The sequence below is a fragment of the Lacerta agilis genome, chromosome 3, assembly GCF_009819535.1.
Source record: "Lacerta agilis isolate rLacAgi1 chromosome 3, rLacAgi1.pri, whole genome shotgun sequence".
Lineage (NCBI taxonomy): Eukaryota > Metazoa > Chordata > Lepidosauria > Squamata > Lacertidae > Lacerta > Lacerta agilis.
The window spans coordinates 79,826,498-79,838,057 of record NC_046314.1 but is presented as its reverse complement, the minus strand read 5'-3'; the positions used below and the strand labels follow the sequence as shown (position 1 = coordinate 79,838,057).

Here is an 11,560-nt window from a genome sequence, read left to right as displayed (position 1 = left end):
TGGGTGGAAACCTCCAAAATGGCACCAATGTAAGATATGCTTATCAGAGCTCCATGGATTCCTTTTTAAAATCTTTTAATTACATGGCGAGGATTGCTTGCTGGCTCCCCCCCCCCCTTCGCAAGGTTGTTTTAAGTGCTCCAGCAACCTCAAGGAATTTGTATCATAGAACTTCGTGAAGCCGGCGTTGTAAATTAGTTTTAATGAAGCCAAACAGCCTTACAGCCACCGCCCTAGCTTCCTGGCGGTTATATCTGCACATTATTAAAAAAATATTTTAAGTTCTGATTGCTCAAAATATCCCACCTACCCCCAGAACCAATTAAACAACTTTTTAATATATATATATATGTAAAGGGAGTGGAAGGAAAAGGATACAAATTACGTGAGGCAAGTAGGAAGAGTACGCAAAACAGGAGAGAGTTCTGATTCCAATAGGTCCAAAAATTCAGATCAGATCCAAATAAACGTAGTGCTCGTACACACCTGTTCAATGTTGTGCAGCACTGGTTAAATGTTTCTTGTCCTTGTGAGGGCGATCTGGCTGCGACATCTGTCACCCCATTGATCGCCAGGGTTGAGTCGATGCTTTCCAGTGCTAAGTAATATTTAGGTACCATGCCATTTTTATAGAAAGTGCTTAGGATTAAATTGAGGCATCTGAGTATTATGGCTGAACCAGGACATTCTGATATGAATGCTGGAATGGGGCAATAACAGGACAATACTATAACATAGGGGCTGAAGTTCCTCCAGGTGCCATATACCTCCAGCAGGATTTTGATTTGTAAATCACAATTGATGAGATCTATCCAGGGCCCAAACAAACATGCAAGACAATATTCTTGCAGTCTGAGGAGGAACATAAGATAGACTAAAATAGACTCCCACTGTGATGATTTGTGCCTATAGTCCTATTCCTACTGAAGGAAAAATACTGTATAAGATACTGTGTCTCTGTATAAGCTTTTCTAATGATTTCAAATTGTGGAGGAAACATTAGTAACGTCAGATAAAGCCAAAGTTCCACAGTTAAGTTTAGCACTGAAGCAATAGCAGAACTGCAGATATGGACAAAAAGCTGAGAAGGATAACTTTAATTCCAATCTTTAATTCTCAAAAGTTTTAAAAGTACTACCACTATCCTTTGGGACATATACTCAATATTCCACTAGAACCAGGTATCCCAAGTTATCACATATATTTTGATCGTGTGTGTGTGTGTGTGTGTGTGTGTGTGTGTGTAATCATCATCTATGATAATTTCTGGGTTACCAAAAGTGAATCTCCATGTTAACCAAGTTTAAAAATCACAAAACTTAGTGAGGGTCTCAAGTTCTTTCGTATCTCATGTTGCTCTAGATCTGAATGTTAAAATAGACACATTCCCTGATCTGGTGTTAAAAAGTCAAAGTTCTGCATTTTAAAACTCCATTGATTTTAATGGGGGAGGTCTAAGCATGTGTCCCACTTGCTCACTGAAACCGATATGTTATAAGCGTGCTTCATTTCGGTTGGATTGTGCCCCATACGTTATGCCAGAAAACCTTGAAAGGGGTGTTTGTATTAGCAAATGAGTTTTATCATAAACTTTCTCCCTATCTTGTGGTTTTAAAACAGCACTATCTGCTTTCTATTGAGAATTTCCCCTGGAATAGTCTACTGCTGTGAAAATGGCCAGGATCTCATAAAGTCAGCATTCTGATTTGATGAGCTCAAGTAGGAGAGATTACTATTTAAACAACAATCTTCGCTGTCCAGTGAAGTGGCAAGGGGAATAATCAAAGAACACAAAACACAGAAGGATATTATCTTAATTGTAAGATTAGCGGATATATTTCCCTGGTGGGAGATCTCTTTCAAAAGAATAGCGTTTTCTTAAAGGTAACTTAAGAGACTGACTCTAACTCAGAAAGCTTAATTCAGCCAAAAACATCAGACTTCTGGTCAGCACAGGGCCTGGAAAATTGCACTTTCTGATTTCACTAAAGTGTTGCCCTTACTAGAAAGTGAGTAGTCCTGCCAAAGATGAAACTATTTTCTCATACCCCCAACACCTTCCAAACATATATTTGCTGACTTGACAGAAGGTGGAAAGTTCACAGTTATTGAATTCATCTGTGCTAATCCTTGGTCCTTCCTTTCTGCTCTCTGGTAATCAGAACCGCTAGTAGCACCAAACAGTGAAAGATACACCTTTCCTTAACCTTGGGTATACTTCTTTAATTCCATATAAGAAAATATGGCCCAGTTCAAACATTTGCTTACTCCACTTGTGAGGAAGTTCACAGAAGAGCTCCATTAGCTCACTATAACACACATGGGACTCCACATTAGGATGAATGAATTTTGCAAAATCTGTGTGGGCAAGTTGTGGCACAGAGCAATAATCTTAATTAAAGTACGAAAGTTATTTTCCTCTTGGCACTACTGAAGCACAGAACTAGTAAAATGTAATGGGAATGCATGGTAAGTGGGTTTCAACTGCATCTTGAAATAAGCCTCTTCTTCACAAAGTATAATTCAGATACAGAAACATGATTTTCCACATTAATTCTTTACTCTTTATTGTATTGCACAAAGTATTAAAACAATGCAGGGACATCACTATATTCCCTGACGTACCATCTGCTGCAGCACAGTCTCCTTTGAGCTTCCCTCTAAAATCATAAAGTAACCCATTTCAAAATTTCAAAGATTTGTGTGTTGATGTCAGTAACTGAAAGGAACAAAGCTAAAGGATCAAATACGTATTTTCCATAAATGCACACAAATATACAGTTTATACAATGGCTCTCCAAAAAAATGCCAAGCAACAGCTCACTGGTGCAATTGTGTGTGTGTGTGTTGTGTGTAGAATCTGATGTGAATGTGCATAAAAAACAGATTTCAGCTCATAAAATAACGCAGTGAGTGTAATTCATTTCTTTAAAAATTAGATTGTCTTAAGATCGAATACATGTTGGCATAAGAGCTCACATAAGAGGCTCCAGTAACTTCAATGGCACCAGTTTGTATTGGCTACATATATTTCCCATAACAATTGAACAGAAGAAAGCCATTCCCATTTGAACACAGAGCTATGTATTAACATTCAACAATAACAGTGCAGCCAGAATGAAAAACATCGCTATTTTTTTAAAAAACCTACTATCATTCTGGGAAGGAGTTACATATTAAGTAATGCTGAACTAATTAACATTTAGCCTTCACTTCATAAATCTTCTGCCTGGCACACACAGGGTCCTTGAGAACCAAAGGGTTCCTGAAAATGAATTAATTGTCTTACTTGCAGAATCAATCCAAATATTATGTTGATGACAACTCTTGGTTCTTAGAAAACAGTTTAATTGGCTGAAAATGGTGTTGTTAAAATACATCCTCTTGTTATCTGACATTTGCCATGTTAAAAAAATCATGGAAATTAAGTAAAAAAATAGTTTAAAGTCATTTGTTTTAGAAAAATTGTCTACTGCAAAGGGAGTTGGTTTTGTATATAAACACGCAAATCACAATCCATCTAAAGTTAAGCACACTTAAATCCCATTCACCCTCAAAAGGTGCACCCAATGCTTTACTGAGAAGTAAGGCTCACTGAGTTCAATGAGGCTTATTCCCAAAGAAGTGTGCAGAGGATTGCAGCCTCAATTGCTTAACCTTAGCTGGATGGCGCCAATACATTTCAGTTGTGTTTGTATGAATGATTGAGGCAAAAAAAAGCAGCAAGTTCTATGTTTTGTTTTTGTCCATTACATTGAGAACTTCATCCAAAAGTGATGGCCCGAGGTCAAGTTGCAAAGAAAGAAGAGGCTCTGCCAGATCTGAAAGGGAGTCTTCTGATTTAGGCTGAGTCTTGGTTAGATCACATGAAAGATGGCCATTGTCAAATAACTCCTCTGTTTGCCATTCAGTGTATTGCTCCGAAAGGCTGGATGAATGACTGTCTCTCCCATTAGTATAATGCGATGTTGGGACGTTCCGCTCCCATGTGATGTCATCTTTGTATATTTTCCCATTCTCCAAGTGTTTGCTCTTCCCCTGCAACTTTTCTTCCATTACGGGCTCGCAGCTATGCCTGGGATTCCTTAAAGGCCCCAAAGAGTCCTGCTTTGAATTAAACGTCACCGGTGACAACAAGGGCAGCATGAGGGCTTGAGAACCACCGATGGCAGGAAGTGATATGGCATTTTTTAGCACCGGAGAAGGCGTTTCAGCAAACACAGAGTCAGAGGTGCTGTTTGCCCTTAGGAACTCATTGTGGCCTTCACACTGGCTGGCTGTCTCTCCCTCGTTCCCAGGTAAGAGCTCATAATTCCCTTGCAGGAAGGAGATGTCTCCAAAAACATCGTGCTGTCCTTCTTTCCCGATATGAATTGTGTGGCGAAAATCGCCGAGAGGTGGGCTGATCATATCAGGAGACAAAATGTCCCTCAGCTTGAATTTCTTCCCTTTCTTATTGTTGCCGGCTTTCAGGTAGATGGGTGTCTTGGCTGGCATCTTTTAGCAGTGTTTGAGTGGCAGCAGGGGGGATTTTTGGTACAAAGGAAGGAATAAAAATAGTCAGCAAGTCTGAGTAGCTTTTCTCCAGCAAATCCTTCTTGTTCTCTATGCCATATTATTGACTCTGGCACTGGTTATAAACAGGCATTCACACGCCACCACTGCTGCCTTCCCCACCTTCCAAAATTCTGCGCCCCAGAACTTCAGTGTAAGCTTCCCTCCTCAAAGTGACACTTCGCTAGGCTTGCAAGAATGCCCACTTTCCTCCAGGACTTCAGCAACCTGCATGAGAAATAAAAGAGGTTATTATTAACTTGCTTTTCATGATTCATTCAATCTGATATTTGCACAAAAACCCCCAAAACAAAGCAGAAACATAATTAATAGCACTCTTGACAGCTCCAGCATGGAGATTAGTTGTATGAAGTTGCTTCCCTTCATTAAGCAGGATAAAAGGATTCCTCTAACGAGAGGCTAACCAACCTTTTCCCTGACTTTGTACATTTTGAAAGCCAGAACTCCTTAGACATGGTTGCCAAATCCAACTCTCTTAATAAACTTACTTATATTGGTTTCTCTTGGTTTTCTTATTTTGTCAATCATCTTCCATCTTAGTGCCAGGCAAAGCCCACACCTTTGGACATTCCAGAGGCACTTCTAAACATCTGTACCAAAAAGTTCCTTCCTCATTAAAAACAGAGGTTTATAAACACAGCTTTGTAGGCCTTTGAAACTGAAGCTGGAATATCTTTGTATGTGTAGTTTGAAAGATCAAAGCTGAAATTGTTTTAACAGATGCCTACAAATTTTAGGGTTTATCTGGGCAATCAGTTCAAAGAATGCCCTTCCTTGCCCCTCAGTTTCAGTTGCATAATCTGACAAGGGTTGATTCACAGACTAAATAGTATGATATCTAGGCTAGTCATAATGGATTTGGGGTTTTGAAGAAGAAGAAGAAGAGTTTGGATTTGATATCCCGCTTTATCACTACCCGAAGGAGTCTCAGAGCGGCTAACATTCTCCTTTCCCTTCTTCCCCCACAACAAACAGTCTGTGAGGTGAGTGGGGCCGAGAGACTTCAAAGAGGTGAGTGGGGCCGAGAGACTTCAAAGAAGTGTGACTAGCCCAAGGTCACCCAGCAGCTGCATGTGGAGGGCGGAGACACGAACCCAGTTCACCAGATTATGAGTCTACTGCTCTTAACCACTACACCACACTGGCTCTCAGTTGGAATGACATTGCTGCAAGGAGAAATATCCATGCTACTGCCACCTTTATTTGCCTTTTAAACTGTAGGGGGTTATTGTTTTTGTTTGTTATTATGTTATGTATTTTTGTGCTTTTATATTGTAAACTGCCCTGTGATTGTTGGATGAAGGGTGGTTTGGAATTTAATAAATAAATGATGATGATAATAAGTTTTTTAAAGGCTATGTTGTATACAGTTTTCATTGCATCGAAACCAACAAATTTACTAGTTTCAAACTTGCTCTTTGTAGGCTGAGTTGTGGTGGATTTATTGAAATAATCTGTGGTTTAGGGTACAATCCTATACACACATAGGTAAAGGGGAAAGGGAACCCCTGACAGTTAAGTCCAGTTGCAAATGACTCTGGGGTTGTGGCGCTCATCTCACTTGACAGGCCGAGGGAGCCAGCGTTTGTCCACAGACAGTTTTTCTGGGTCATGTGGCTAGCATGACTAAGCTGTTTCTGGCGCAATGGAACACCGAAACCAGAGCAGCGCACGGAAAGGCCATTTACCTTCCCACCGGAGCGGTACCTATTAATCTACTTGCACTTTCTGGTGTGCTTCGGCAAGCTAAGTAAATGCTGTTGAACTCAATAGAACTTACTCCTACCTAAACAGACATGAGTAGGATTGCATTTAGGGACTAATCAGGAGGAAAGGGTTCATTTAAATTTGCATTCTCTTTGCTAGAGCAATGACATGTGATTTCAAAATGGTAAAGCTGACTTTGATTAAGGATTCCATCAGCTTTACCATTTTGAAATTTAATTTATTTCCTAACAGGCATGCATATTAACTGGTTGCTATAATAATTAATACAGATTATATATATAACACCAATCAATAAACACATAAATATAAAAGGCAGGGTAAAAAGGACAACAACCTTATAAATGATTTTATATTACAAACTATGTTCAACCAGGAACACAGCAATAGAATCAGTATACAAATTAAACCAATGTAGTACCCAAGACCATTAAAGCTGAAGTCTGATTTTTAGGGAACTGTTTTTCCAATAATTTTGCTGACTAGGATTTATAAACTACAAAGTTTAGAATATAATAAAGCTTAAAAAGAAAAGTATACCAAATACATTCACACATGAACAATTCCATATGAATATACAGAAAGAATAAATATAATGTAACAGCAATATATTTTAAAACTTCATTGTTTCAATATATATGTCAATTTACTATATAAAAGCCATCATATTTAAATACTTGTTGCATGAATAATCATAGTTAGGATGAGAAAAAAGATAATGGGAAGTACAGTACCTTCCACCATGCAACCTAAATTTACCAGTATGTGATCTCACCCCCAAAAACAGTGCCAACCTTCAAAGCTGCGCCAGTTTTTCAGAAGCAAGGTATTTTCTCTGGTAGTTTTATTTTACATAGGAAAGCAGCCTTTAATTTGCTCTTTTATATTCAGATTTCTATTTCTTTCTTTTTTCCTTTATTGTATTTATATCCCACCTCTCCTCTGACGAGCTCTAGGTGGCATATATGGTTCTCTTCCTCCCCATTTTATCCTTACACAACCCTATGAGGTAGGTTAGGCTGAAACTGTAACTGGCCCAAACTCACCAAGTTTTAGCCCAATACTCTTACTACTACACCACACTTCTATTTTAAGATGGTGAAAGCATGAAGAGATGAGAGCTATATCACTTGCTAGTGTTATTACAGACACTATTCAATGTTTCAATTCATTTACCAAATCAAAAGGAAAGATATATGCAGGCAATAATAATAATAAACATACCTTCAATTATCTTTGTAATCCTGTGGTAAATCCTGTAGCTGTGGCAGAGTGTGGTTTCTGGAAAAGAAGAGCAGAGGAGAATGAACGTTGCCTGAAAACACTCTCTTTTATACTTCTGAAATCCCATCATGCCCCTCAACTAGTCAGTTATGATTGGCTGGCTCCTGTCGTTGGCTTATCTGTAAACATCCTGCCTGGAATTCTTCAAATGCTCCCTGAAAGAATGTGCATCAAAGTAACTTCATTTAATTGGATTAAGACACTACCCCCCACTTTCACTGACTTAATCACCCTATAGATTGAATTATTGAGACTTCATACCTCAGTTCAGTAACTTCAAATAATCCTATAATTGCACAAATTACTCAGTGTGGACTTTTGTTTCTGAAACAGAATTTTCAAACCTAAGGAATTTTGTACACATTTCTCGGGGCATATGTTTTTCAATATTCTGTTTTCCGCCTAACATCTTAGTTACTGTCTAACCTGACAGTAATCTTTTTTTTGGTTGATTAAAAAAAATCCCCCTTGTAATCTGCCTTGTTTGAAGTGTCTTCTCCCCTCAGCACCACAGTCATATGATTGATTATTAAATCTGATGTCTCAACCACAGCCTATGTTGGGAGAATAAGACATTTTAATAATCCATCTCTCTATTGTGAGTAGTTAAATGTTGCAAAATAAAAATGTTTGCTAGAAGAGTTCAGATGTTGCATTGTCAGGCCACTTACATAGTCATCTATTTCTGACAATTCTGTGAGAGGGGCACCATGAGCTATTTCAGTAGATTTTAATTTGATTTAAGTAAATATTTTACATTACATCCAACCAGCAAAACACTGTTTGGGGTACAAGGTAAAGCTGAACAAGTCCAGCAGTAGCTGTCCTCGATGGCAGGCACTTGATGAGTGTCAAACTTATCACTTTAAAATACTGACCATAAAATCATGACAGCAATTTTAGCTTGCAGAGTCAATAAATTCCTTGAAGAAAAAATAAAAAAGGATCAAACAAGATTCATGGCAGGCAGACAACTGTCATGAATTGTATGCAAATTGATCGACTTAATAGAGGTGAAACAGAAGCAAAACACACCTTTATTCTTTTAGTTTGTTGATACAGAAAAAGCATTTGACTCTATAGAATGGAGGCCTATGCTTTAAAATGTTGAAGAAATTTGGACCAGGACTTAGAATTCTGCAATTTTGTTGAAGCAATATATACAAAATTGTGGATAGAATTTTGATTAATGGAATCATGCATCCCATAATACAATTGCAAAGATGTGTCAGACAGGAATGTACTTTCTCATCATTACTGTTTAATTTACATTTTGAAATTTTTGGCACAACAAATCAGGGACAACAAAAACATAAAAGAGATTACCCGACCATGATCCAAATTAAAATTATGCATTATGCAAATGATACAGCATTTACATTGCAAGGATGTATAGATTCAGTTAAATTTCTTCAGAATAAGTTGGAGGAATGTGATAAAGTATCTTCTAGCTATGAAATTAATGCAGAAAAATCAGAAATTAGTTATGGATGCCAAAGAACAATATAAAGCTGATACTGAATTTTCAACAGTTTCTAGATACTAAGAAGTACTAGATCAATGATACCCTAGCTCCCCACCCCACCCCGGACCACTTGAAAATTGTTGAGATGGAAATTCCAAAGGGATTGGAGTAAATTTGTCAAATATATAAGATTGAATCGTGGAAGTTTGAAGACACTAGCGGGTCTAAAATAACCCTATGACATAGTTTGATGATTTTAAGTAAGAAACTGTGTGAATAGATTGGACTAGAAAACCTGCTGACGTGAGGGAGGGAAGTCGTAGCGCGGCAGAGCGAGGATATAAGTGGATCTGTATGTTTGTATTTGTATGTTTTTGTTGGAGATAATTTGTTTAATTGGAAAATATAATAAAAATTATTTAAAAATAAAAAAGAAAATTGTTGAGGTGGTGTGCTAGATGCTTTATTATTTTTAATTATATTTGTATTGCTTCCCTTATTTCTTTTATATTTTATTTTATTTTATTGTATTCCATGGGATTCATATTGTAATACAATAAAACACAATACAAGAAATAAGAGAAGCAACTAAAATAAAATTAACATACAAATACATATTTAATGTGATGGATGTGCCATCTCCTGTCTTCAACCAGAAATCCAAACATGCTGCAGACCTGAATGAGCCATTTGGACTGTGGTTTGGGAACCTATGTTCATAGTACACAGAAATACTGTTTTCAGATGATAAAGCTGCTTGCTGCTTGCTCCAATTCAGTGGTAAAACTGAATTTTCTCTGGGGGAGGCACCGTGACAAAAAAACTATCCGATCAGAAATGGAGCTTTAAAGCCCTGACCTGTGCCTAGAAAAGCAGCACAAAAGGAAGTCTGAATGAGCCTTTAGATAAAGATAATTTTGAGAAATTTAAGCAGGGTGTGAGAAAGTGTGCCAAGCTACCATTATCATGGCTGGGAAGAATGGTGGTCCTAGAGAGAGAGAGAAATACCTAAATTGGAATTTCTTTTTCTAACACTATTTATAAGGATTATACAAAAATTACATCGCAAAATCCAATCTAAAATTAAAAAGTATATATTAAGAATATACGGAAGTTCAGATAGGGAGACTATATTCTCTGGGGGTATTGCCAGATCCATCTGTGTCACTCGAGGCTTAAGTAGCCTCAGTGGCTAGAAGGACCTTTTATGGCTGGTACACCAACTGCAGCTGTTTTTGGACAGGAATAGCCTGGCCATAATGATTCATGTACTGGGAACCTCCAGACTTGATTACTGCAATGCATTCTATGTGGGCCTTGGGCCTGGTCTGGAAGCTCCAACTGGTGCAAAATTCTGCAGCAAGACACTTGCTGGGAGCAGACTACTGCCCTTAACAACATGGGTCAGCCATATCTCAAGGGCTGTCTGATCACTTATATCTCTGCCTAATCACAGAACCTTTGGATGAGTCTCTGTTAGAGGTCTCTCATGGCTCAGATGCCATGTATCTATCAGAAGCTGTGCATTCAATATTGTGGCCTCAAGTCTGTAGAACTCCCAGCTGAGATTAGGCAAGCCTTCTCCCTACTGAACTTCAGTTACTTGTCAGACATTTTTGCAGCAAGCATTTTAAGGAAATTACAATATCACCCTCCTCTGTGTAAAACAGAGAGCATGCTCTCACTTCCATCAGGCCTGGCTCCAGTGTGACGTTCTAGTTAGCTCTGGTCCACTTAATGGCCTCATTTGCATCCTTTCAGTGACAGGTAAAAACTGTTACAGGTGGGTAGCCGTGTTGGTCTGCCATAGTCAAAACAAAATAAAATAAAAAATTCTTTCCAGTAGCACCTTAGAGACCAACTAAGTTTGTTCTTGGTATGAGCTTTCGTGTGCATGCACACTTCTTCAGATAAAAACTGCTCTCTTCTCCCAGGCATTTGACAGATAATGATGGGTGTTCTGTTGTTTATTGATAACTGTTTTCTGCTGCTGAATTTTTATTGTGTCTGTTTATTTTCATAATAATGGTTTTATTGTAATGTATTCTTTTTTGTTTTTATGCTATGCATTTGGATCTTAATTTTCTTTTCTGTTACATTGCTCCAAGGCTCTTTCGCAGTGAGTGGCTGATAAGTAAAAAAAATGCACAAATAAATAAATAAGAGTATCTAAGCAGGACTGAGGAGATTTGGGTTCAAATCTTCACTCTGCCATGAAGCACGCTGAGCGACCTTGGACTAATTAGGCTATGCTGAGAGAGACTATCTCACAGTGTGGGTGAGATGATAAAATAGACAGATTTATTTATCCCAGCAGTGAGATTCATAAGAAGTACCATGGTATATATTTTAAAAAATAATGTTTAGATCACATTTATAGGCAGACATTTTCTTCAAGTGTGGGTTCTCTGAAAGCAAGTCAGCCAATCTACTACATCTGTTTTGATTTTGCCTTTTCATTGTCAACACCTCTAAGTATGAAGTAGGATGGTGGATTAAGTTGGTTCTGTC

General features: G+C 38.1%; 1 protein-coding gene across 2 annotated transcripts in view; it reads right to left on the bottom strand.

Moving 5' to 3' along the window:
• Positions 1-3,179: 3,179 nt before the first annotated feature.
• The window catches only part of CDC42EP3 (CDC42 effector protein 3), a 28,579-nt gene continuing 20,198 nt past the window's right edge, over positions 3,180-11,560 (bottom strand). The window contains exons 2-3 of one of the 2 annotated variants that reach the window (XM_033144471.1): positions 7,525-7,581; positions 3,180-4,782 (exon numbers count right to left, since the gene is read on the bottom strand). In XM_033144471.1, coding sequence (XP_033000362.1) covers positions 3,730-4,497 — 768 coding nt within the window. In that variant the 5' untranslated portion in view covers positions 4,498-4,782; positions 7,525-7,581 and the 3' untranslated portion in view covers positions 3,180-3,729. Of the gene's footprint in view, positions 4,783-7,524; positions 7,732-11,560 lie in introns of those variants that run through there. The other variant, XM_033144470.1, reaches the window with a different exon arrangement.